At 35.7% G+C, this 26,997-nt stretch overlaps 5 protein-coding genes and 1 long non-coding RNA gene across 7 annotated transcripts in view; 4 read left to right on the forward strand and 2 right to left on the reverse strand.

The window, feature by feature from the left end:
- Window positions 1-2,047: 2,047 nt before the first annotated feature.
- On the forward strand, window positions 2,048-3,317 carry LOC111481871. Its single transcript, XM_023127457.1, has one exon. The coding sequence runs from the start codon at window positions 2,292-2,294 to the stop codon at window positions 3,309-3,311; it is 1,020 nt and encodes a 339-aa protein (XP_022983225.1). The 5' UTR covers window positions 2,048-2,291; the 3' UTR covers window positions 3,312-3,317.
- Window positions 3,318-3,413: 96 nt separating this feature from the next.
- Window positions 3,414-4,781, forward strand: LOC111481872. The gene has a single exon (XM_023127458.1). The coding sequence runs from the start codon at window positions 3,619-3,621 to the stop codon at window positions 4,606-4,608; it is 990 nt and encodes a 329-aa protein (XP_022983226.1). The 5' UTR covers window positions 3,414-3,618; the 3' UTR covers window positions 4,609-4,781.
- Window positions 4,782-4,804: 23 nt separating this feature from the next.
- Window positions 4,805-8,638, forward strand: LOC111481868 (cyclic nucleotide-gated ion channel 18). Its single transcript, XM_023127454.1, has 6 exons — window positions 4,805-5,571; window positions 5,699-5,911; window positions 6,513-6,823; window positions 7,189-7,300; window positions 7,411-7,647; window positions 7,729-8,638. Exons 1-6 carry the CDS (start codon window positions 4,861-4,863, stop codon window positions 8,500-8,502), a joined length of 2,358 nt encoding a protein of 785 aa, XP_022983222.1. The 5' UTR covers window positions 4,805-4,860; the 3' UTR covers window positions 8,503-8,638.
- Window positions 5,579-11,344, reverse strand: LOC111481874. Its single transcript, XR_002718117.1, has 3 exons — window positions 10,793-11,344; window positions 6,272-6,279; window positions 5,579-5,591 (listed from the first exon to the last, which is right to left on the reverse strand). It is a non-coding gene; the product is annotated as an uncharacterized LOC111481874 (long non-coding RNA).
- On the reverse strand, window positions 8,850-11,671 carry LOC111481873. Of its 2 annotated transcripts, none has more exons than XM_023127460.1 (6): window positions 11,353-11,671; window positions 10,362-10,612; window positions 10,128-10,234; window positions 9,885-10,017; window positions 9,591-9,785; window positions 8,850-9,456 (listed from the first exon to the last, which is right to left on the reverse strand). In XM_023127460.1, exons 2-6 carry the CDS (start codon window positions 10,605-10,607, stop codon window positions 9,175-9,177), a joined length of 963 nt encoding a protein of 320 aa, XP_022983228.1. In that variant the 5' UTR covers window positions 10,608-10,612; window positions 11,353-11,671; the 3' UTR covers window positions 8,850-9,174. The 2 variants fall into 2 exon arrangements, with proteins under 2 accessions (XP_022983228.1, XP_022983227.1); XM_023127459.1 differs by having other exon boundaries at window positions 10,362-10,609; window positions 11,353-11,670.
- A 9,585-nt stretch (window positions 11,672-21,256) lies between these two features.
- Window positions 21,257-26,997, forward strand: part of LOC111481399 (methyl-CpG-binding domain-containing protein 9-like) — a 17,364-nt gene continuing 11,623 nt past the window's right edge. The window contains exons 1-5 of the mRNA XM_023126790.1: window positions 21,257-21,974; window positions 22,936-23,635; window positions 23,775-24,884; window positions 25,041-25,706; window positions 26,280-26,585. Coding sequence (XP_022982558.1) covers window positions 21,469-21,974; window positions 22,936-23,635; window positions 23,775-24,884; window positions 25,041-25,706; window positions 26,280-26,585 — 3,288 coding nt within the window. The 5' untranslated portion in view covers window positions 21,257-21,468. The remainder of the gene's footprint in view (window positions 21,975-22,935; window positions 23,636-23,774; window positions 24,885-25,040; window positions 25,707-26,279; window positions 26,586-26,997) is intronic.

The following is a 26,997-nucleotide window of genomic DNA, read 5'->3' on the forward strand; positions in this document are numbered from 1 at the left end:
GAGGTCATGGTGTCGCATGGTTGAAGATGTATGATTGTGACACTTTGCTAACATTCTCTTCTTAATTTTCTACCCGTTTCATTGATAATTTGAACCAATGAGGTCTCAATAGTCGATGTTATCTTGCTTCATCTCAAAGTACAGGAGATCGATATAAGCTCGAAAGTGTATCACATGGGCATATGTATCAAGCCATAATTACCCAAATCTCAAACCGGTTTGGACATCATAACTCTTTAATTGACCTAAAAATCTGGCATAATCAAAGCTATCTGCAAAAACATGTGCCAAAACCAATGAGATGACCATTTTTTTTTATATTTATTTTCTAGTTGCTGAGGCAATATAATGAATTATTGTGGGTTGACTTTCATCTTTCTGCAATAATGGCTGTTTTAATTTAAAATAAAAGTTTATTATATTTTATTTATTTTTTGGTCTTCTCATGAACCTTAATTTGTTCAAGCACAACCCATGTCAATTTAGGTGAAAGTGGAACCCACATTTTGACTATTGATTTTACCATATAAAATTTAAAAAAATAAATAATTTAAAAAAAAAAAAAAGAGAGAGAGAGATATATATTTGTAGTAAAATTTAATAACTATTAAAAAAGAAAATAAAACTATGTTCAAGTCGGATATTTGTAGTAAATTTGAGTCCTCTAAAAATGAGACGACAAGAACAAAAGTACATTAATTTCTAATTACGAGAGGAAATTAGATATATATGATAAATAGTTAATATCAACTACGAGCTAAAAGATAAACCATAATAGTGTTTTTTTCTGGTTGCAACGCATATTCACCAACTAAATTCTGGGCACAATCATCACAACAAAGTTGAATTGTGTGGCATAACATCATCCACATATTCCCACTTTTTCTTGAAAACAAATAGCATTAAATGTTATTTATAAAGAACTAAGATGTTCAACAACGCTAGCATTAGCATGACTCACTAGCTACAAGATGTTAAAAGAGATGATTGGTGAAGCTACACTACGAACCATCCGTCGTATAGGGAATTGTCGTCACCGAGTTGTAGGGCTACCCTCGCACCCCTCACCAATGGACCCACTAAATTTTGGACACTGGCCATCGCTTCCTCACCTAGGTTCCTTAGATCTTGACCCTCTCATAGCCAACCAACTCGAGAGATCGAGATCATCATCCCCGACTTAGTCTTCTCATAGCTATAATTTTGTTCAAGCAAAACCCATATCAATGGAATCCATATTTGGCACCCAAAAAAAATGGTCATATTTCAGGATGAGGGTGTAAATGGCAATAGGTCCGACTTGTAGACGAAAGATCGTTGGGTTGGGCCAAGAGTTGTAGTATTGGGCTGGTCCATAAAATTTAAAAGTTGTTAATGTGGGCTCTTGTTGGGCTTTCCATTTTACTATTTTATCCCCAAGCCCTTCAAATTCTTGAATCAACTTCAAATACCTCTTATAGAGGTCTTGTCTCTAAAAGTATTATAAATTGAACATAATTATGGAAATGCCCTTCATATTTAAATTTTATAAGAATTTACTGATCAATTTGATTTAAAATTAAATAAAATATATAATAAACCTCTAAACTTTCCATTTAATATTTAGCTAATAAATCTACATTAAAAATCCAAAAACTTAGTTCGATAAAAAATAAACATATTAGACTTATTTTAAGTTTAAGAGTATAACACTAAAATTCACCGTTAGTAGATATTGTCTGCTTTAAACCGTGTTTAGATTTCCACACTCTTATAAGTAATATTTCATTCTCCTCTTCAATCGATGTGAGATCTCACAATCTGCCTCCTTTAAGAACCTAACGTCTTTGCTGACACACCACTCGGTGTCTAGCTATGATACCATTTATAATAACCCAAACCCACTTGTAGCAGATATTGTCTGTTTTTGTCCGTTACATATCGCCGTCAGCCGAATGCATATGCTAGGGAGAGATTATCGTACCCTTATAAAAAAAAAATGTTCCACTCGCCTACTTAGAAAAACTTAGAACCATAATTCAATACTTTATAGATTAATTTTTAAATAAACTTTGAAAAAATTGGCACATGGGTATGTTGGACCCAACAATATGAAACTTGCAGGAGATTTCCTCTCATCTTCAACGGTGAAGATTCAAAGATGAGAGAGAGAGATTAGAACACCAATATTGACTCGGAAAGAAGGCAATAACAAGAAAGAAGACCATCAATGACAGAGTTGAAAGACTTGTGTGCTTCTTAAAATCATGAGAAGATGAACACTTACAGAAGAAAAATTGAAGATCCAAGAAATGGAAAACCACCAGATTCTGTCAAAATCCAAACTGGACTTCTCTGCTTCATTCAGAGAAGCCTTCAAAATCCTCTTTAATCATCCAAACTTCATCTCTCTCATTATCTTCCTCTCTCTCCCCCTCTTGGCCTCCCTCTCAGCCCACAACATTCTTCTTCACCCAACCTTCATTCAATTTCTCAGGTTTCTCTCTCATAAAAATCCTTATGATCCTTCTCTAACGTCCATCATCATGTGTCAAATACTCGAGGGCACAGCCTGCTTCTCGCAGCTCTCCTCTACTCTCTCCCATGGGTTTTTGATATCAATTTTTGTCTCTTCAGCACTCATCTTCTTCCTTGACCTTCTCAACACAATTGCAATAGTCTCCATATCAGCATCATTATATGGAGGAAACTCTCAAATGGGTTTTAAAGAGATGCTAGTTCAAGTCAGGAAGATGGTGGCTTTGAAACTCAGAGGGTCATTGGCTACATCTCTATGCTCTGTTTTGTTGGCTTCACTCACTCTGTTGGGCTTGGTTGCTTTGTCAAAAGACTTCTTTCTTATGGCTACAGGCAGCTCTCACATGTCAATAACAAACACATTCCTCTTACAACTTTTCATCTTCACATTCATCTTTGGGACACCTTTTGTGGTTTTGTTGGGGAAGTATGTAGAGTGGAGTGCTGTTTGGAATATGGGGATTGTTATCTCAATCTTGGATAAGAACCAGGGGTATATAGCCATAGGAGTGGCATCATATCTTAGCAGAGGTAGCAGAAAGCTTGGGTTCAGTTTGATGATGGTTTTCTTTGTTTTGAAGATGGTTTTTGGGTTTCCATGTCTCTATGCTTTGTGGAATGAGAGAAGTTGTGGGGTTTGGGAGAATGTGGTGTTTGTGAGCTTGAATGGTGTGGGGAATGTTGTGATGTGGGTTGTTCTAATGGTTTACTTTTATGACTGCAAAAGGGAGCTTTTGGAGAAGAAGATTGATCTGGAGAATAATGGGAAACCCATTGAGGCTGTTCAACAATAAATCCAATTGAAATGGCGTATTTGGTGCTAGTCTAATAGATTATTTACATTTTCCTTCGTTTTAAGTTTGGCACTTAACTAAATTATACGTGGTTCTATACTAAAATGTGTTAGCTAGAGAGAAATTTTGGGTCCTCAAAATCTCAGAGAGGACCCAAAAAGAAATCAATGCAGTTGACTTTGGCATGTGAGCTTGCACATGTAGGCTTCACACCAGTCACCAACACATTGGGAAATGACAACAAGATAAAGACCATCGGGGCTATGTTCTTTCAACGATGAACACTTGAGAGAATTCAAGATTCAAAATGGAAAACCACCAAATTCTGGCGAAACCCAAACTGGGCTTCTCTGCTTCATTCAGAGAAGCCTTCAAAATCCTCTTTAATCATCCAAACTTCATCTCTCTCGTCCTCATCTTCTCCTTCCCCCTCTTCGCCTCCCTCCTCGCCCACCACATTCTCCTTCACCCAACCTTCATTCAACTCCTCAAACTTCTCTCAGAGGAAAATCCAGTTGATCCATCTCCAAGGTACATCATCAGGTGTCAATTAGGTGGCAGCACAGCCTGCATCTCGCAGCGCTCCCCTGATGATGACAACTTCAAACCAACTCTCTCCCACAAGTTTCTGATATCAACTCTCATCTCTTCAGCACTCATCTTCTTCCTAGACCTTCTCTCCACAATCTCAACAGTATCTATATCAGCAGCAATATATGGAGGAAACTCCCAAATGGGTTTCAAACAGATGCTAGTTGAAGTCAGAAAGCTAGTGGCTCTAAGAACGAGAGGCGCATTGGCAACATCTCTGTATGCTCTTTTACTTGCTTCACTAACTCTATTGGGTTTAATCGCTTTGTCAACAAACATGTTTTTGATGCCAAAAAGCTCATTTATCTTTGGGACAATCTTTGCATTTCTGTTGACAAAATTCATAGAGTGGAGTGCTATTTGGAACATGGGAATTGTTATCTCAATCTTGGATAAGAACCATGGCTACATAGCAATTGGAGTGGCAGCATATCTAAGCAGAGGCAGCAGGAAGTTAGGGCTAAGTTTGATGCTGGTTTTCTTTGCTTTGAAGGTGGCTCTTGGGCTGCCATGTCTCTATGCTTTGTGGAATCAGGGGAGTTGTGGGGCATTGGGGAATGTGGTGTCCGTGAGTTTCAAGTGTGTGGGGGATATTCTAATGTGGATTGTTCTTATGGTTTATTTCTATGACTGTAAGAGGCAGTTTCTGGAGAAGAAGATCGATTTGGAGAATAATGGTAAAGCCATTGAAGCTACTCAACAATAAATTGCTAGATAAACCTTCTCAGTCCGCCATGGAAGCCTGCAAATTGGAGGTATGAAGCTCTGTTCTTCCCCTTGAGTTGTAGAAGAAAGAGAGCCTCGTTCCTGCAATTGTACAAGACGATAAACATTGGAATGTAATTAGTTTATAATAAGGATTGATTCAATTGCAAAGAATCGTTGTAATTTTGAGCAAATTCAATCTAACCCTTTATCGAAACGTCCTAATTTTAGCCAAGTTTCAGAGAAAACCGCCATGGCCAAGAATCAATGTTCTTGGCTATTACACGTCCAATTGGCCTCTCCACGATTTTCGCTTGCACCAACCCAATTACATCCCCATTTCCTCCTAAATTTCTCATTTCTTTCTTCTTCTTCCGATCTCCATCAACCCTCAATCTCTGTCTGTCGCTTTCTCTCTCTCTCTAACACACATTTCTCGCCGGGGAACTCAAAAAAACCCCGGAATCCGCCATGGAAGATGAATAGAATCATACAGTCGCCGGCGTCCAAGTTCCGCCCCTTTCGGCGATACCTTGACGGCTCGTCCACCGATAAGACTACAGGCGTGGCGACCGCCACGAACGAACACCCTAATTACATCCTCCTCCGTTACCAAATCCTCGACCCTGACAGCGACATTGTCGCGCAATGGAATCGCTTGTTTCTAGTGACATGCCTGATTGCGCTTTTCATCGATCCGATGTATTTCTACACGTCGTCTGTGGGGGGACCTGCCTGCCTGACATCGGAGGTGAATCTGGGAATAGTGATCACGTTCTTCAGAACGGTGATGGATCTGTTCTTCTTGCTGCACATGGTGCTCAAGTTTCGAACCGCGTATGTGGCTCCGAGCTCTAGGGTTTTTGGAAGGGGAGAGCTGGTTATGGATGCCAGGGCCATTGCAAAGCGCTATTTGAAATCTGATTTTGTGATTGATCTCGCCGCCACTCTCCCCCTCCCACAAGTATGCTCCAATCAATTTCTCTCTAATCATTAACCATCCTTGAATTCCATGAACAACATTCAAAGTTCCTTAGTATTATTATTATGATTTTGAATCCAAACATATTGAAGTTGAAATGTTGTATCAGATAGTGATGTGGTTGGTGATTCCAGCAACAAGACATTCAAGGGTGGATCATGCCAACAACACAATCGCTCTCCTTGTTCTTCTCCAATACGTTCCAAGGCTGTTCCTCATCTTCCCTCTCAACCAACGCATCATCAAAACCACTGGCGTTGTTGCCAAAACTGCCTGGGCTGGTGCTGCCTACAATCTCATCCTCTACATGCTTGCCAGTCATGTAACAACACCATATCCCATCTCGGTTAAACTCTCGTTATGTTACTAGTCTTTAAGCTCTCGATTATGCTTCTGTTCTATTTGGTCGTTGATATTGTCAATGTCGTCAATGGAAGACTGTCTTAGCATGCTCTTTTCGAGAAATTTTGATTCAGATAGTGTAATGTGGTAGATAGTCGAGTAAAGTATTGCTATTTCTGTTTTAGCAATAGGGATGAAACGGAAACTTAGGGAGAATATGAACCTTTAACCTTATAATCGAGAGTATATGTGCTAACCAGTTGAGCTAGAGTCCTTTAACTTTATAATTAAGAGTATATGTTCTATCCAGTGAGATCTCACCTTGATTGGGGTGGAGAACGAAACACCCTTTATAAGGGTGTAGAAGTTTCTCCCTAGCAAATGCGTTTTAAAAATCTTGAGAGGAACCCTAAACGGGAAAGCGCAAAGAAGGGCTGTTACATGAGCAATGGTCCTTTAACTTTATGATCGATAGTATATGCTTTAATCAGTTGAGCTATAATCAGATTGGTAACGATGTCTATCATTAATAGATAGCGCAAAATGTTAGTAAAATGTGTGTATTGTTACTTGTATTACAGGTGTTGGGATCTACATGGTATTTGTTGTCCATAGGGAGACAGTTCGCATGCTGGAAATCAGAGTGTGCAAAGGAAAATGCGTCCAAGGTTCTAACATGTCTTCCCATCTTCTTGGATTGCAACAGTTTGAATAACACTGACAGACAATATTGGCTGAATGTCACTCATGTTACTTCCAAATGCGATCCAAGGAATGAAAACATTAGGTTCAAGTTTGGAATGTTCTCTGATGCTTTCACCAGTGATGTTGCCTCCTCCCACTTCATTGCTAAGTACTTTTATTGTCTTTGGTGGGGCCTCAGAAATTTAAGGTATCCATCTCGATTTTGCTTCTAAATATAAATACGTTACATGTGACTTAGTTGTCTTCAAATCTGTTGAAGCGTTGATAAAAGGTTAAACTTTTGTTACCCATCGGTTTACGCTTTTTGATTCAGTGGTTTATTATGTGCATGCCTAAGTTATTGGGTTCTATGCCCTATTTTCAAGCTTAAGTTCTTGAATTCAAAGTTGATTTAATACGGTATCATAGTACTATGTTTGGATCTTTACCGGATTGAGGTCGATGGTGATTTAACGAGATTTATAACCTCTAAGTTTGGCCATATTTCTATTGTTGTCCGGTAGGTCTTACAAATATCGTCCTTTTGAATGCTAATGTATTGTTTATTTCTAGTTCTTACGGACAAACTTTGGACACAACAACTTACCTTGGCGAGACATTATTTTGCATATCAACGTGCATAGTTGGGTTGATATTATTTTCACAACTCATTGGCAATATGCAGGTTTTGACCATTTTTCTTATTTTTAAAGCAAATTTTGGGCGAATGTTTTGAAGATATATTTTAATCTAACTATATCTAATCTAACTCAACTTCTGTTTTCCGTTTTGAAGACATATTTGCAGTCAATGACAGTAAGACTCGAAGAATGGAGGATAAAGAGAAGGGACACTGAAGAATGGATGCGACGTCGTCAATTACCACCAGATTTGCAAGAACGAGTTCGACGATTCGTTCAATATAAATGGCAAGCCACGAGAGGAGTTAATGAAGAATCCATATTGCGTTCATTGCCCATTGACCTTCGCCGTGAGATTCAACAACATTTGTGTTTGTCGCTCGTTCGTCGTGTGTGTATTCAATCCCAAGCTCGTTTCCATGATACTTGTGTCGTTATATATCTGTCCAACTCAAATGTTATGATTTTCTAGGTTCCTTTCTTCTCACAAATGGACGATCAACTTCTCGATGCCATATGCGAGCGCCTCGTCTCGTCCTTGTGTACCCAAGGAACGTATATCGTGCGAGAGGATGACCCAGTTAACGAAATGTTGTTTATTATAAGAGGACAACTAGAGAGCTCGACAACAAATGGCGGTCGTTCTGGCTTTTTCAACTCAATCACATTAAAACCAGGTGATTTTTGTGGTGAAGAACTATTGACATGGGCTTTGATGCCAAGTTCCAGTTTGAATATGCCTTCTTCTACTCGAACTGTCCGAGCACGTACAGAAGTTGAAGCCTTCGCCCTTCGAGCTGAGGATCTCAAGTTCGTCGCCGGACAATTCAAACGCCTGCATAGCAAGAAACTACAACATGCCTTTAGATACTATTCCCATCAATGGAGGACCTGGGGTGCTTGCTTAATACAAGTAGCTTGGAGGAGGCTTAAGAAGAGAAAATTGGCAAAGAAATCAGTATTCAGAAACAGCTTAAGCTATGGAGATTCAATACAACAAGATATCGAATATGACGTCGAGCTAGCAGAAGAAAACTACGACGACGACGACGACAGTGATGAGGACATGTCTACTGCAGACTACATGAACAAAACTCAGCATCTAGGTGCTACACTTTTGGCTTCAAAGTTTGCTGCCAATACTAGAAAAGGAGTTCATCTAAAAGCCCAAAAATCCAAGGCTTCTAGTTTGAAAATGCCAAAGTTGTTTAAACCAGATGAACCTGATTTTTCTATGGATGGATGAAATGTTTACTTCTTCCCTTAAACTAAACTCAAACTCAGAGAAAAATCTTAACAAAATAGTTAGAAAACATAATTAACAGAAGTCCATGTAAAGATCCTTGTAGATTACCAGTGCTAATTACATTACGCAGATCCCATTTGATATCCATTTGATCTTCGTCTTTTATTTTCGAAATTTATGTTCATTTTCTCATCATACAATATACTATGTTTGTTACGAACGGCTTGAGGGAGAGAGGTGGAGCTATGGAATCCAATCAAGCACAAAACAATGAACTGATATCAATATACCCTTAGGGAAAAAATGAAGTATAGGCATAGAATACTTCAACAGGCATAGAACTGATATCAAAACAATGAACTGATATCAATTTTTGTATTTGATAATATTCACACCAAAAATGTCGAGTTTCAAGTGGATCTGAAAGAATATTGAAGTAACTATAAGGTATAGGCCAAAAAAATAGCAAAAGCTACACACTTCAACCGTATTCTGAGTACCTCAGAAGTTTTGAAAGAATTTACATGACAAGGCAAACCAAAAGAAAGGGAAAGAATAATAGCTATCATGGACTATACGCTAGCCGTTCTAAAGCTCCTCACATGGCTAGAGATTCAAGAACAAGGGGGGGTACACACATTGAAGTTTCGATATTATCATCATTACTAAGCATCAAGAACTCGAGACAATACCTTCCCGAGAAACGTTCGTGGCACGAAGAACAGCTTGTGCACTTAAAGGGGAGAGCTTTGATTGACAAAAGTCTTCCCAAGAGACCTTCTCTGGGTCTTCAGGCATCGTTGTTGGGAGGTCGGGAAACTTTGTGTACACAGATTGCAACTCCAGAAGGAGAATTCGGGCAGCCTCCCTCGACTCGGGAAGCTGGTCACTGAGTTGGGATGCTGCTGTTTGAATCAATTTGTCAATCCCAAATGCTCTTATCCCTTCAACACCCTATCGACAAATATTTGGATTGGGCCGAGTTTTGTTTAATCGAAAGTCAATTAAAAGAACGAAGATAAGATAGTACACAGCCACAGAGAAGATAAAATGATCAAAGAATTTCAAATGAAGATGCAAAATCTCACCAGTCGTGGGACACTTCGACAAAAGCACGTTGAAGCCTTGGCTCGAATTCTCGGATTTCGGTGCTTAAGATATGGTTCCAATTTTGGTAGCAATAATTCTGGGGAAAAAGATTTAGTCATTGCTACCAGAGCTTTCTCAGCCGCTTCACACACGAAACGTTTGTCTTGAGAAGACTTCAGAAGAAGCTGCAACAGCTGCACTCCATTGCATACACAGCTCAGAAATAAATAACCATTGAAGAAAAAGGAAACTGTACAAAAAAGTTAAACTCAAACAGTGCAAGATAAAGTTACCATAGGGTCCAATGATTCAATCATTTTGTCATTATAAGCACTGAAAATGTCTGCAGATGTCATAAGGGCAGTTTTGCAGACAGCACTTCGAGGATTTTTCATTGATTTCACCAAAAGTGATATCACATCTCCCCTGTCACAAAATTATATTGCCTAAGATGAGCCATAAAAGAAAGTAACTCCAATGAAAGTTAATACAAATAAGAAAAAACACCCAAATCAATCGAGTCACAGACGACTTACAGCATATCAAGCATGTCTTCCCTGTGATATATTGCTATCCGTCTCGTATTGTTCAGTGCTTCACAAACCAAAACCCAATCTTTTGAGCTTAATCCAGCTACGAGCGTCTGAAATTTTAAAACAAGTAAAGACGTTATCCATGTTCAACATTCACAAACCGACCGTGCAACATCAATGGCAATCAACCACAACTGTTAAACTGGAGTTAGCGGGCAAATCTAGTAATATCAATACCATAAGGCGCGATGAAACATCGTCTAGATCGGTCAAATTCTCAGCTTCGATATATTCTACTTCTGAACTACCAACCTCAGCACCAGGATTACTGTTTTCACCATTTACTTGTGGTCTTTTCAACTCTACAATATTCCCATTAGCACTCACTAGACCTTGTTTGCTTAGATCCCCTTTACAAGGGCTTTCATTGCTCCCTTCCAGTCCAGGCACTGTGTTAAGTGCTTTAAGAGCTTTCTCTGACATGGCTGCTAAGAACATACAAAATCAATAGAGCACCACTAAGGAAAAAGGAAAACTGTATGAAATCCTCATTTTATGAAAGATCAATGAGAAGTCTGCATACAATAGCCCTTATCGTTCTAATACATTAGTTGTTTCCAAACACAAGTCTTCATCCACATTTTGGTGTTCATCCCAAAACATTTGACAGCCCAAAAAACATAAGCACATTCTTGAAAGATCAAACATGAAACTCCCTATTTTGCAAGCTTCAACTTAAGAAAAATGTTAGCTGGCCATCAAAATCCTTCTAACATAGCAAATCCCAGACGCAATTGAGAGTGCCCGGCTCACACTCAGAAGATATCTCTCCTTGCCCACAAAATCTCTCTCAGGAGTTACACTCACAACAATCCCCATCGCATCTCATTCATTCAAATCCATACAGATACAAACAAATATAATCGCAGCAATCGCCTTAGGAGAGAATCCAAGGACGAAGTAAGAACAAACCATATAGAAAATCAGCAACTCATCAAGTAGAACTAAAAACAAAGAAGATCCAGAACCCCAAAATCCAATAAATCCAGAAACCACAATTCAAAAGAGCAAGCCAGCAAAAGGGAGCAAGATCTAGCCCATTAACCCATTAAGAATCACAATCATTACAGTACACAATTCAACTTCAAATCAGATTCAAGACCTAAAACTCGAAAGCTAACGCAAACCCAGATGAAAAAAATAAGAAATCAAGTAGTTTGAGAGGTACCCAGAGAAAAACGATGAAAAAAACGAAGCGGGTGATGGCGATCAGGAGAGGAAGTTGCTGCTACTGACACTGTGGAAATGGAGAAACCGGCGAGAGAGTAGCAGTGACGGAGAAATGGAAATGAGATGAAGAAGAGACGATGGATTGGCCGGCAGAGGGAGAGGGCGTACACGGGATGCGACCCCGCCTTCGCCCATGGAAATCAATTTACTGTTCTGTTCCTAAATTTCTGGATTCCGATCCTCTCCCTCCATTTCTCCCTAATTTTCTCACTCTGCCACTATTCTTTTTCCTTTCCCTTCTTTTACAATATCCTGACATATCCAACATTAATTACCCTCGCCCATGCCATTAATATCACTCTCCATCCATGCTACAGTAGCAAGGTACGAGAACCAAAATTTAAATGCCGACTTCCGATGAACCAGGACATCATTTTCATATTTTAACTTAATTCTTATTCACTTTTTCGAATATCCCTAAGTTCAAAAAAATTAAAAATAAATATCGCGTCATTTCTTTAACAACCAATAAAAAAAATTTGGTATAATTTAATTTTTACATTGGAGTTAAAAAAATTTATAGTACTTGAAGTAAACAACATTCAACATATATAACACTCTAATCTCGATTTATTTCAATTTATTTTTAAAGTGTGTTTATAATATAACTCGAAAATTTAAAAAATAGGGTTTAAAATTCATGTCTACCTTATCTACCTTACATATTTTTAAAATTATTATAAAATTAAAAACATTTAACGTTTGTAACAAGATGAACTAAGGCTTGTAAATGTTTGATATTTTAGTTTTAAAAATGTCCATAGATTCTTAAACTTTCATATTATGTTCGGTAAAGCCTTCAAATTTTTATTATGTGTCTCAAAATTGAGTATGTCAGGTATGACCTATTCAACATTGACAGATTTATTATCAAATACAAAATTGAAAGCTGATTGGATTATTTGATATTTTTAAAGCTTGTGAACCTTATTTTATTTTGTCTAATAGTCATAAAATTTTTAAATTGTTTAATAAATTTTAATATTACTCGATAGATTTAATTTTAAAATTTAGGCATGGTTTGATTTTGGGCGAAATTGATGAATTCTGAGCAAATATTCAAAATTTTGTGAATATTTTAAAATATAAATTAAGATTTAAATTTTTTAAAACCCTTTTATTTTCTAAATTCGTCTAAAAATTCAATTATTTTTCTTTAAAAGTTGAAAATGTTGATAAACAAATATTAAAACCAACTCAAATTTTAAAAACTAAATATTTACTAAAGAAAGTATAAATAATTGAATGGTTTGATTTTTTTTTTTTTTTTATCTTTATATTCAAATAAAATTATATTTACATTGAATGTAAAATATTAATAACCGGTGATTAATTTGATATTTTTATCCTATTGATAGCGGTTGAGAATTGTTGGAGTTTCGCGTTGATTAATTGAAGAGAATGTCATGAGTATATGAGTAACAAACATTATTTGCATTTACATTCGGCCTTTTGAGAAAACAAAAAACAAAGACATGAATATATCAACGTAAATATTCGGTCTGTTGTTCCTATTACAAGCATTATCTTAACTTAATCGTGTCAATAGAATCTCAGTTTAAGGAGAGACTCAATGATGTATTTTATGTATAGAGTAGACTTGTTCATTCACAAGTTACGAGACTGCTTAAATAGAAACTCTAATCTCTGCCTCGTTAATATAAAAAGAAGGATTGAAATTTTGTTGGTCCATATCAGGTCGATCATGTAACTTATCCATGTTGGTTATTATTTTAATATTAACACATTATTAGATATATATCAATTTAAATTCATGGGTTGATAATTATTATGGAATTTTTCACTACCTAGTTCAATCAACGTTCAATGTCGGTTTTGGGCCTCACTAGTTCAATGGGCCTTAGATGACTTTTCTTAACCATTTTTTGGGCCTCACTAGTTCATTGGGCCTTTGATGATTTTTCTTAACGGGTTTTTGAGCCTCACTAAGTTCAATGGGCCTTAGATGATTTTTCTTAAACCGTTTTTTGGGCCTCACTAGTTCAATGGGCCTTAGATGACTTCTTATCCGTTTTTTGGGCCTCACTAGTTCAATGGGCCTTAGATGACTTCTTAACCGTTTTTGGGCCTCACTAGTTCAATGGGCCTTTGATGATTTTTCTTAACGGGTTTTTGAGCCTCATTAAGTTCAATGGGCCTTAGATGTTTTTTCTTAACCGTTTTTTGGGCCTCACTAGTTCAATGGGCCTTAGATGACTTCTTAACCGTTTTTTGGGCCTCACTAGTTCAATGGGCCTTTGATGATTTTTCTTAACGGGTTTTTGAGCCTCACTAAGTTTAATGGGCCTTAGATGATTTTTCTTAACCGTTTTTGGGCCTCACTAGTTCAATGGGCCTTAGATGACTTTTCTTAACCGTTTTTTGGGCCTCACTAGTTTATTGAGCCTTTGATGATTTTTCTTAACGGGTTTTTGAGCCTCACTAGTTCAATGGGCCATAGATGATTTTTATTAACTGTCTTTTGGGCCTCACTAGTTCAATGGGCCTTTGATGATTTTTCTTAACCGTTTTTGGGCCTCACTAGTTCAATGGGCCTTAGATGACTTCTTAACCGTTTTTGGGCCTCACTAGTTCAATGGGCCTTTGATGATTTTTCTTAACGGTCTTCTTGCCTGTGCCAATTTATAACCAAAAAGATGAGAAACAAATAAATTTGCCACGTAAGCTAAACGTGTTACACTGAGGTATTTTTATCTTAAAGCTAAGAATTTTTAGAATATAATGACGTTTAATTAATTTAATTTTTGTTGTACTTATATATATTATTTCTTTTATTTTTGTCTTCATGAAACCGTTTATTGATGTACAGTTCTATTCGATTTTCACGTAATATTCGTTTAACTTATTTGCACAACACGTTAAAAGTGAAATCACGAATCACGTACACAATCTATTCTAAATAACGGCCGCAATCTATCTAAATAACGGCTAATGGTCGGCCAATAATCATGTTTCATTTATTATTTAACTAAATTAGATTCTGGTTTTATAATTAAATTAGCTTCAAAATCAATTAATTTTTGTTTTTTTTTTTTTCCTTTTCAAAAATAAAATTACTGTGTTTATTTTAATCCTAATTTGTCACGGTAATTCTACTTGATTGTAGTAAATATTACCCTAGAGGCTGCTAACCGGAAACCGGAATGCTCAGTATCCAAATTGGCATTATCCGGAAAGGCAACCGGGTACTGTTTGGAGCAGTTTACTTGCTTCCGATTCCGACGTGTTAAACGGACAGCGCGAGCACGCATGCATCACGTTCCCCATGCATCTCTCTCTCCAAACGGAAGAAAAGGAAAACGGAAAAATAATAAAAGAGAAAGAAACAAAAGCATTGAAAATAACAAAAAAAGGGAAAAAAAGAGAAAAGAAACAAAAACTGTTTCACTTGCAGTTACTTCCATCCTCCCGTTTTCTTCCTTCTCCTGTTTCGCTCCAAATCAAAACCATCAAAACGAAACCACCCATTTTCATTCCCGTTCGCGTGTATCGTGGGTATAGAAGTACTACACTATTCGTAGTAGAACAATTCCTATTTACGGAGTATTATTTGAAATACTCAATTGTGTCACATCATTTTTTAGGTAAAGACAAGACATTCATGTACGGATGACGACGACATCGTGAGCAAATGACACGTGCATAGAATAATTCATATTTAAATTCTTAGTCTTAGGTTAGAATACTTTGTTTTGCATTTAATGGATATAAATTATTTTGTATTTGTTTTTATTTTCTCTAGATTTCAATATTTTGTATTTAATCACGTAATGTAATGACTGTGTTTTTCAGTAGATATTTTAAATATTTTCGACATTTATATTATAGATAAGGTTTTTTTAAAGAGTTATATTCAGCATTTTAGTAGAGTATGAGAGTTAATAATTCATCTGAGTAATTAGAAATTTAGTAAAATAGATTTAATTTTAAAATGTTTTTAAAAATTTTGAAAACTTAGTTTTATTTTCTAAATTTGCCTAAAAATTCAATTACTTTTCAATAAAAGATAAACCAATAGTAAAACGAGCAAACACAAATTTTAAAAACTAAATATTTACCAAACAAATCGAAAAAATTGAATGGGTTCAATATTTTTTTTTATATATTTTCTCGATCTTTATAGTTCAAATAACATTATATTTACATTGAAAGCAAAATATAAATAATGGGTGATTAATTTGAGGATTGTTGGAGTCTCACGTTGATTAACTGAAGAGAATGTCATGAGTATATGAGTAATGAACACTATTTTAATTGACATTCAGCCTTTTGAGAAACAATAAACAAAAACATAAATGTATCAATGTAAATATTCAGTTCATTGTCCCTATCACAAGCATTGTCTTAATTTAATCGTGTCAATAGAATCTTTTGTATATATAGTAGATTTGTCACTCACAAATTACGAGACTGCTTAAATAGAAACCCTAATCCTTACCTCGTTAATCTAAAAAGAAGGGAATGGATTGAAATCTTATTAGTCATTCCAAGCTTCATATTTTACTGTCGGTAAGAGCTGTTCATGTAACTTATCTATGTTGGTTATTATTTTAATATTAATGTATTATATTATATGGTTTTAATATAGATATACATTGATTTATTTATTGCGATGGCTATTATTATATCTAAAATTCTAAAAAATTATTATGTAATTTTCACTAACGTTTAATGTCGGTTCTTAAGTGATCGTGACCTTGATAATGGTCTCAATTTTTTTTGGGATGAATTTCAATTTTTGTACATACATTTATAAAAAAAATTAAGTTAGGTACAACAAATCCAATGGTCTCTTTTTTATTTTTATTCGACGTGAAGTAATAACAAATAAAAGTATATATTTTAAATCAGCGAGGCATTGGGCTTTTTGGGCCTCACTAGCTAAATGGGCCTTTGATGTTTTTCTTAACTGTTTTTGGGCCTCACTTGTTAATGGGCCTTGATGATTTTTCTTTAACGGCCTTGTTCTTGCCTGTGCCAATTTATAACCAAAAGGATGAGAACAAATTAAATTTGCCAAAGCGTGTTACACTGAGATATTTTTATTTGAAAGCTAATAATTTTTAGAATATATTTGCCGTTTAATTAATTTAATTTTTTTTTGTACTTGTATATATTATTATTATTTTTTTTTTTTTATTCATAAAACCGTTTATAGATGTACAGTTTTATTTAATCGTCACGTGACATTCATTTAATGTATCTGCACAACACGTCAAAGTGAAATTACGAATCACGGACACGATTTATCTTAAATAACGGTCATAATCTATCTTAAATAACGGTCAATGATCGGCCAATAATCGTGTTTCATTTTCTTAAATAACGGTCATAATCTATCTTAAATAACGGTCAATGATCGGCCAATAATCGTGTTTCATTTATCTTAAATAACGGTCATAATCTATCTTAAATAACGGTCAATGATCGGCCAATAATCGTGTTTCATTTAATGTATCTGCACAACACGTCAAAGTGAAATTACGAATCACGGACACGATTTATCTTAAATAACGGTCATAATCTATCTTAAATAACGGTCAATGATCGGCCAATAATCGTGTTTCATTTTCTTAAATAACGGTCATAATCTATCTTAAATAACGGTCAATGATCGGCCAATAATCGTGTTTCATTTACTTAAATAACGGTCATAATCTATCTTAAATAACGGTCAATGATCGGCCAATAATCGTGTTTCATTTATTATTTAGTTAAACTAGATTCTAACTTCAAAATCTAACTCATTTTTGTTGTTTTTTTTTTTTTCTTTAAAAAAATAAAATTACTGTGTTTATTTTAATCCTAATTTGTCATGGAAATTTTACTTGATTGTGGTAAATATTAACCTTAAACGGGTAACCGGAAACCGGGATGCTCAGTATCCGAATTGGCATTATTAGGAAAGGCAACCGGGTACTGTTTGGAGCAGTTTATTTGCTTCCGATTCCGACGTGTTAAACGTACAGCGCGATTATGCATGCATCACGTTTTCCGGCATGCATCTCTCTCCAACGGAAAACAAGGAAAACTGAAAAAGAAAAAAAGAGAGAAAAACAAAAACATTTATTAATGAAAATGAAAATAAAAATAAAAATATAAACAAAAATTGTTTCAGCCCCCGTTTTTTCCATCCCCACCCCCTCTTCGTTCTCCTATCCAAACCACCAAAATGGAACCACCGGTTTCACAATCAAACGTATAAATCGTGTGTAGAGAAATACTACATTATTCATAATAGTCTGAGCATGACCTATAATAGAGTCATTTACTAACAAAACGGTGTAAATCGTGTATAGGGAAGTATTTGTTTTTATTTCTCTAAATTTCAATATTTTGTATTTAAATTCAACAAAAACATTAATCTAGCCATGTAAATATTTGGTTCATTGTTCCAATCACAATTATTATCTAAACTTAATAGTGTCACTAGAATCCCTGTTTAAGGAGAGACTCAATGTTGTATTTTGTGTATAGAGTGTATTTGTTAACTCATACGTTACGAGATTGCTTAAATGGAAACTCTAACCTTTGCCTCGTTAATCTAAAAATAACGTTGGAATCTTGTTGGTCATTCCAAACTTCCATATCTTACCGTCGGTGAAAGCGGTTCATGTACGTTATTATTTTAATATTAATATACTATATTATATGATTTTTATAGAGATATATATCAATTTAAATTCATAGATATCGAACTCCATGTATTGATTAGTTTCAGAATATTGCCTTTATCTAAGACTAATATTGCTATTATTATATCTAAATTCTAAAAAAAAATTATGTAATTTTTACTTGTTTAATGTCGACCAGCTCTACATGCTCACGTGATAAAATGAGAAGGTAAGAATATCATCATTTAATAAACACCGCTATCAAAATTTATGATTAAATTTACAGCTTAATATACACCGAATTATGTCATTTCTTTATATAAAAAAGTTTGGGAGTGGACTACAATTTGACACGTGACAACTCGATTTATAAATTGTGAAATTGAAATATATATTATATAATGTATGGTAAATCATACTATACGCGTAACTATACTTATTATTATAATATATATATATACAGATATTTAAATTTGAATCCAATTTCTAAATTTGGTAAGAAATGTATATTTATTTTCATTTAATTTCTCTGTTTTTCTAAATTAAAACAAAAAAAGAAATGTAAAATAATATAATATAAATATTATTTTAATGGATGAATTTCCTTTTTTGGTAATTTTTTTAAAAATTAAGCTAGGTACAACGAATTCAATAGTCTCTTTTTTATTTTTTATTCGATACGAAAAAAGATTATATTTAAATAAAAGTATATTTTTAAAATTAGCAGAGCATTTGTTTTTTTGGGCCTTTGATGATTTTTCTTAACGGTCTAATTGCGTGTGCCAATTTATAGCCAAAACGACGAGAAAAAAAATAAATTTGCCACCTAAACGTGTTACACTCAGAATTTCTAGAATATATATGACATTTAATTAATTAATTCTTTTTTATATTCATAAAATCGTTTCTAGATGTACAGTTCATTCGGTCTTCACGTGACATCCATTTAATTTATATGCACAACACGCCAAATGTGAAATCGCGAATCACGTACACGTCTATTCTGAATAACGGCCGCAATCTATCATAAATAATGGCTAATAATCGGCCAATAATCATGTTTTATTTATTATTTAGCTAAAATTAATTCTACTTTTATAATTAAATTGGCTTTTCAAATCAACTTATTTATTATTATTTTTTTTTTATATAAAATAAAATTTTGTCGTTGATTTAAATCCTAATTTCCCACGGAAATTCTAGTAAATATTAACCTAGAGACTGCTAACCGGAAACCGGGGTGCTCAGTATCCAAATTGGCGTTATGAGGAAAGGCAACCGGGTGTGTTTGGAGCAGTTTAATTGCTTCCGATTCCGACGTGTTAAACATTCAGGGCGAGTACGCATGCATCACGTTCCCCGGCATGCATCTCTATCCAAACGGAAAAAGAGGAAAACGGAAAAAGAAAAAAAAGAGAAAGAAACAAAAGCAGTTATCAATGAAAATAAAAAATAATAAAAAAAAAAGAAAAGAAACAAAATCTGTTTCGGGGAGTTTTTTCCATTCCCCACCTCTCCAATTTTTTCCCTCCTCTTTGTATTTCAAATATATCAAATTATTAATAATACCTATTAATTTGATATTTTTATTTTAATAATACCTGTTGAGGATGATTGTAGTCTCACGTTGATTAATTAAGGGGAAGATCGTGGATATATAAATAATGAATATTATTTCCATTGACATTACGCCTTCTGGGAAAATCAAAAGTAAAGACACGAGAGTATCAATGTAAAGACTCGGTTTGTTGTTCCTATCACAGTCATTATCTTAACTTAATCGTGCCAATAAAATCTTCGTTTAAGAAGAGACTCTGTGATGTTTCACATTGGTTGGGGAGGAGAACAAAACACTCTTTATAAGGGTGTGGAAACCTTCCCGTGTTTTAAAGCTCGAGGTGAAGCACGAAATGGAAAGCCGAAAGAGGAGAATATTTGCGTATAAAGTATTTTGTATGGGTTGTTACGTACTCAATGATGTATTTTGTGTATAAAGTATTGTTTACTCACAAGTTACGAGGTTTTGTTTAAATGGAAACCCTAACCTCTTCCTCGTTAAGAAGGGTTAGAATTTTATTGGTCGTTCCAAACATCCTTATCTTCTTGTCGGTGGGAGCGGTTTAGGTAACTTTTTAGGTTGGTTATTATTTTAATATTAATATATTATATTATATTATATGGTTTTTATGTTTTTCTAAATTAAAACAAGAAAATAAATAGTATTTGAATGGATGAATTTGGTTATTTTGTAGATAAAATATTATATTTAACCAAAAGTAATACGAAATAAAAGTATATATTTTAAATCAGCAGCGAATTGGGTTTTTAGGGCCTCACTAGTTCATGGGCCTTTGATGTTTTTTCTTAACGGTATTCTTGCCCGTGCCAATTTATAACCAAGAGGATGAGAAAAAATAAAAATAAATTTGTCGCATAAGCTAAATGTGTTACACTAAGATAATTTTATTTTAAAGCTAAGAATTTTTAGAATATATATGGCATTTAATTAATTTAATTTATTTTCTACTGGTACATATTATTTCTTTTGTCTTTATGAAACCGTTTATAAATGTACGGATCTATTCGGTCACCACGTGACATCCGTTTAACTTATATGTACAACACGACAAGGCGGAATCACGAATCAGCATACATGATTTATTCTAAATAACGGCCGCAATCTATTCGAAGTAACGGATATTCTAAATAACGGTCGCAATCTATCCTAAGTAACGGCTAATGATCGACCAATAATCGTGTTTCATTTATTTTGAAGCTAAATTAGATTCTACTTTTATAATTAAATTAGCTTCAAAATCAACTAATTTTTTTTTTTTTTTTTTTTTTTTTGCTTTTCAAAAATAAAATTACTGTGTTTATTTTAATCCTAATTTGTCACGGAAAATTTACTTGATGGTGGTAAATATGAACATAGAAGCAGCTAACCGGCAACCGGGATGCTCAGTATTGAAATTGGATACCCGAATGGCCTTATCCGGAAAGGCAACCGGGTGTTTGGAGCAGTTTAGTTGCTTCCGATTCCGACGTGTTAAATGTACAGCGCGAGTACGCTCGCATCACGTTTCCCGGCATGCATCTCTCTCCAAACGGAAAAAAAGGAAAAAGGAGAAAGAAAAAAAGAAAAAGAAACAAAAGCATTTATTAATGAAAATAATAAAAAAAGAAAAAAGAAAAAAGAAACAAAAACTGCTTCAGTCCCAGTTTCTTCATCCCCCACCTCTCTTCATTCTCCTATTTCGCTCAAAATCAAAACCAAACAGAACCACCAAAAACCTCAAATCTCAGCCGTCGATCCCTCTCGCATTCTCCGATTACCCGCCGGAATCACTCAACTGAGCAATGATACTATCCTTTATCCTGTTATTCATTCACTTCACCTTTGAACCCCTTCTCGGATAATGGAACTCGCCGATTCCAGCGACGAACACCCACAACTCAACAACCTTCCCAACCCCACTGATTCCACCACCCGTTCCGGCACTGGCATAGGCATCGATCTCAACGAGATCCCTTCTCCTTCTTCTTTCTCCGAGACTATATCTGATACATTCGACGTTGTCCGCTCCTTCCATGACAACCCTCCGCCCTCCGATGGAGACGCAGCCCATGTACCACGCGGGGTTCGGGGCTCCGTGTGTGGTTTGTGTGGTCTGCTGGAAGTGCGCGGCCATGTGGTGGTGTGTGACGGATGCGAGCGGGGGTTTCACCTGGCCTGCACCGGAATGCGGAGTGCTCATGCGTTGAATTTCGAGGATTGGGTCTGTGGGGACTGTTTCAGCAGCGGCGTGAAAAGTAAGCGGTGGCCGCTTGGGGTTAAGTCGAAGCAGCTGTTGGATATTAACGCTTCGCCTCCTAGTGATGGTGATGTGTATGCCGAGGATGGTGATGAATTGCCGGGTTTCAGGTATATGGGGTTTTGTGGGTGGAATGGGAAATAAAAGGCTTAGTTACTTTTAGATCTCTTCTAGCTAGCTGCTTTCAGTTTCTGGAGTGCATGCTTTGAGTTTCCACTCCTCCACGAAAACTTTGAGTTATAAATTTTTAATCTTATGAAATTTTAGTTGGAGTTATTGTCGTTTTGAATGTTAAATGTTTGAAGATTAGTGCTTCACGTATAATACGAAGAACATGCAAGTATCTATAGATTGTAGGCTTATTAATTTTTTTGGAAATAGTGAAATGAAACACTCATGAATTATGTGTCTAGTTTTTTCGCTCGGAGTTTCGTGTCTCACTCGGCTTCCAAAAGAATAACTTCCCGTTAGCATGCTTTTGTGTCAGAGAATATGCTCTTAGATCCTGTTAACCCCTCTGCATGTGTTCTGGCAATGTCTTTTTCTTTAGTGTGGTTGTTGTGAAGATGAGCTATATGATATTTATTGTTACTTGCAAGCTTCGTAAATTTGGGAAGAACAAACTTTAAATATTGAAGGCTGTGAATCTGAGTATTTTCGAACATCTTGACCTTGGGGAAATTATTTTCCATATTCAAGAGAAGTCTGGCCAGTTAAATGTGCTTTCTACCTCTATGGTCTTGTTGAAGGGGATAAAATGGGTTGCGGAGTACAATGCATGGGTTCATCTCCTGCTGTTTATTTGCATGGGTTGTTTGCTTGTCTCACATAATTTACAATGTCATATCTCTGTGTTAGTCTTCTAACTTGAACATTGGAGGATGCCGTACTCTTATCAATGCTGTTGCGTCATATGTTTTTCATCTGCCTACTTTTGAAGATATGCATGTTTGTCAACTATGGTTGACTCTATTTCATGAGATTAAACTAGTACGCAGTAATGTGCTGTTTTTATTTTATTATTTTATTATTAGATTAATTTACTCCAATTTTAATCTTTTCCTTTCCTAGAAAACACACTGCAGTAGATAATTCTTTTCGTGGTACTCCCTTTAGCTCATCTCCGAAATATAGAACACTGTTACATTCAGGGAATGGATATGGCCTTCAAAGAGCGTCGGATATTGTGAAAAACAAAGTGAAGATGGGTTTAGAAGACATATTGCAGCAGACACAGGTTGTGGGAAGAAGCTTGGATGTAGATTTGGGCTGTCCTATAGGGAGTTGTAAAAGTAGTAGGGGCACATCAGTTAAATTGTCATCTCAAAATACTAGTGAAGTCTTTTTGCAGGCGCTTAGAGAGTTTATTTCTGAGAGGCATGGTGTGTTGGAGGAAGGATGGTGTGTAGAGATTAAACAATCAGTTGACAGCGAACTTTATGCTATTTACCATGCACCTGACGGAAAGACTTTTGGTTCAGTCTATGAAGTTGCTTGTCATCTTGGGTTGATGTCTTCTATGCAACCCAAAGCAAGAAGACAAGGGTCATCACATTTTTCTGGAAAGTCTTATATACCAAAAAGAAGGAAGCCAACCAAGTCTCTGGTTGCCAATGGTTTTACTGATAACAATGGGAGTTTGATTAATGATCGATGTAAGGGACTCTTGTGTGACCGTCAAAGCCCATCTGTTGTTACAGTTGTAAATCTTGAAAATTCTGAGGAAGCTGTGGCAGAAGAGAATGGAGGTTCCATTTCATCAAAATGTTATGTGAGTGTACTAGTTACTTTTTGTTTATTCTGTTCAAGTATCTCTAATCTTTCCCCACATTGCCTATGTACTGATTCGGTCATTGCTGTTTTTCTTACCGATTTATTTTTTGTTTTTTGTTTTTTGTTTTACTGCGTAGGAAGGATTTCCACTTCAGTTTGAAGACTTCTTTGTTCTTTCCTTGGGAGAAATTGATGCACGACCTGCATATCATGATGTTACCCGGGTTTGTCCAATAGGTTATAGATCTTGTTGGCATGACAAGGTTACTGGTTCTCTTTTCATAAGTGAAGTGCTAGATGGCGGTGATTCTGGACCCCTCTTTAGGGTTAGGAGGTGTCCATGCTCTGCTTTTCCAATTCCAGTAGGGTCAACTGTCCTCTCTAGGGGAAAAAGTGAGATTTTTTCTGTTGAACAAGACAAAGAATATGGTTTGATTAATAGTGGTGGTGATGAGAACTTACAGATGATTCTCTCAGACCTTTGTCCACCAAATGAAAATGATATTTTGTCTTGTCTTGGTACTTGTTCTGATCGACCTTTTAATGTAAGAATGCGAAATGAATTGCATCATGAAGCAAGTTCCATTGCAGAGTCTGAAAACCTCTCAGATTATCTGTATGTGAGGGATGAAATTGGTGAGATTTCAGTTGAAGATACTTCATCATCAACAGCATGGAAAAGGATGTCACATGATTTGATCAAAGCATGTTCTAAATTATGCAATCAGAAAAGCACTTTTAGATTCTACTGTAATCATTTTGGTAACGAACAGGGTTTTCTAGGCCAGTGTAGAATTGGAGACAATAGTGAACTGAACTCTAGATTAGCAAAATTTTGTGGCTTTCCAAATTCTGCCTTCATCCGATCTGAGGTTGAAGTCGAAAACAAGCGACGCAGTTTGCCTGATGAACTTGAAAAGTGGCTGGAGCAGGATAGATTTGGGTTAGACGTTGAATTTGTGCAAGAAATACTTGAAAAAGTTCCACGGATTCAATCCTGTTCAAGATATCGGTTTGTAAATAAGAGAATACACAGTGCAACTTTGCCAACAGTTGAAAATGGAGTCTTAGAGGTTCAGAAATTTGATGGAGAAGAATGTAAAGAAGATGAGCCACTGTATTTTTTATTTAAAAGATTGAAAAAATCCAAGTTTGCTGGTGATGGCGATGCCAATGACAAGAATCCCCCTCCTGGGAAGCTTTTGTGCTTGCATATTCCTCCTGAGCTTGCTGTTGATGCTTACCAGGTATATGCTAACTTCTTCTTCTTCTCTCTCTCTCTTTTTTATTTTTTTTATTTTTTTATTTTTTAAATTTAAGTTAATTTAAATTGTGTTTTTAATTTGGACATATAATCTTGTTTCTTTAGCATGAAACCTTTCAACGTTATCTTAATGACCCAGGTTTGGGATTTCTTATCTCGTTTTCATGAAAACTTGGGTCTTAAAGAGGCCTTATCTCTTGAGGAACTTGAGGAAGATCTTCTCAACCTGCCGGGTGGTGGGGCTAATACTCTCCAAAAGTCTGAAAGTGAATTTAAGAAAGACCAGCTGTTAAATTCTCTTAACACCGAGTTCTCAAATGACCGAGTATCTTCAAAATTTAATGCTAATGGAGATCCACATGCATTTATACAAATGGAAACAAGGGTGATGAAGGAAGGTAATCTAGCTTCCTCAACAAACAGCAGATGCATGGGTGCAGCTTTTACAAAAGCTCACACTTCTCTGTTAAGAGTGCTAATCACTGAGCTTCAGTCCAAGGTAGCTGCTCTTGTGGATCCAAATTTTGATTCTGGAGAGTCAAAACCAAAGCGAGGAAGGAAAAAGGATGCAGATAGTGCAACTTCTATTAGGAAAATGAAGCTGAATTTGCTCCCTCTCAATGAACTAACATGGCCAGAATTAGCTCACAGGTACATCTTGGCTGTCTTATCCATGGATGGAAATCTTGAGTCAGCCGAAGTAACTGCTCGAGAAAGTGGAAGAGTCTTTCGATGCCTTCAAGGTGATGGTGGTGTGCTTTGTGGCTCTCTCACTGGAGTGGCTGGGATGGAGGCAGATGCATTTGTAAGACGGCTTATAGTTATTTTACATCTTTTATTTAGTGTGGCAACTCACGTTTCTTGCAGTTTTTATTCATGTTAAACTTCCGTTGCCGGTGCTGATTTTCTTTTCTACCTTTCAGCCCATAGTATTTTGTAAGGAAAGATAATACATGTAGTCTCACCATGATAGCCTATGGTTCTTATTTGATGATTGAGGCTGGATTATGTATTATGATTTTAACTTGATAGAAAAGCCTGAAGGCACATGATTGACATATTAGCTTCCACGTGGATATGTATTTTTAGCATTTTAGTAGGCTCATAAATTAGGATTTTTGAAGGAAAAACATCTTTTCCTTCTAATAAAGTATGTTTACCCTCTTCCTGTCAAATAAGTTGAAAATCAATTTCAACTTCTGAGGGTCAACTACTTTACTGTAACCATGTTAGTTTTGAGATTATGTTGTCCATAACCATGACATGTATATTTTCCCTCGTTTAGTTTACGGGGTTCTTTTGTTTTGGCATGTTAGATTAGTTGTTACCCTTTTAATCTTTTATTTTTTGGGTCAACACTAATATTTGTTATTTTCAGCTGCTTGCAGAGGCTACAAAGCAAATCTTTGGATCATTGAATAGAGAAAAGCATGTTATTACAATAGAAGAAGAAGTCTCTGACCCAACTGGTGGTTGGGAGAGGGTGCTGGTTACTGATGGTAATATGCCAGAGTGGGCACGAGTGCTAGAACCTGTTAGAAAGTTGCCTACAAATGTAGGAACTAGAATTAGAAAGTGTGTTTATGAAGCTTTGGAGAGGAATCCACCGGATTGGGCAAAAAGGATATTGGAACGTTCAATTAGCAAGGAAGTTTACAAGGGCAACGCATCAGGACCTACAAAGGTGCTATTTTATTTATTCTCTACATTTCTTTTGAATGTCTTTTAAACTTCAATTGCATAATGAATAATCTTTTTCTCTTACAAGAACGAGCTTTTCATCGATTAATGAAAGAAACAAAAATTGTTCAAGGAAATAAACTCCCGTTGGGAGTGAAAAAGCCAAAAAATAACCCCCCTCTCCCCCAAAATGTACAAATCACATAAGAAAACATTCATTGTCGGTTTTGATAGCTTTGGCCTACTAAATACTTTAGGGTGTTCTTTACTCTTATATTTTAAAATTGCCGTGCTTCTCTTTGGTGAAGTTTATGTTTCAAGTTTAATTCTGTTGCATTTTTTTTTTTTTTTTTTTTTTTTTTTTTTTTTTTTTTTTTTTTTTTTTTTTTTTTTTTTTTTTTTTTTTTTTTTTTTTT

Source organism: Cucurbita maxima, unplaced genomic scaffold, assembly GCF_002738345.1.
Source record: "Cucurbita maxima cultivar Rimu unplaced genomic scaffold, Cmax_1.0 Cma_Scf00007, whole genome shotgun sequence".
In the NCBI taxonomy this organism is placed as follows: domain Eukaryota; kingdom Viridiplantae; phylum Streptophyta; class Magnoliopsida; order Cucurbitales; family Cucurbitaceae; genus Cucurbita; species Cucurbita maxima.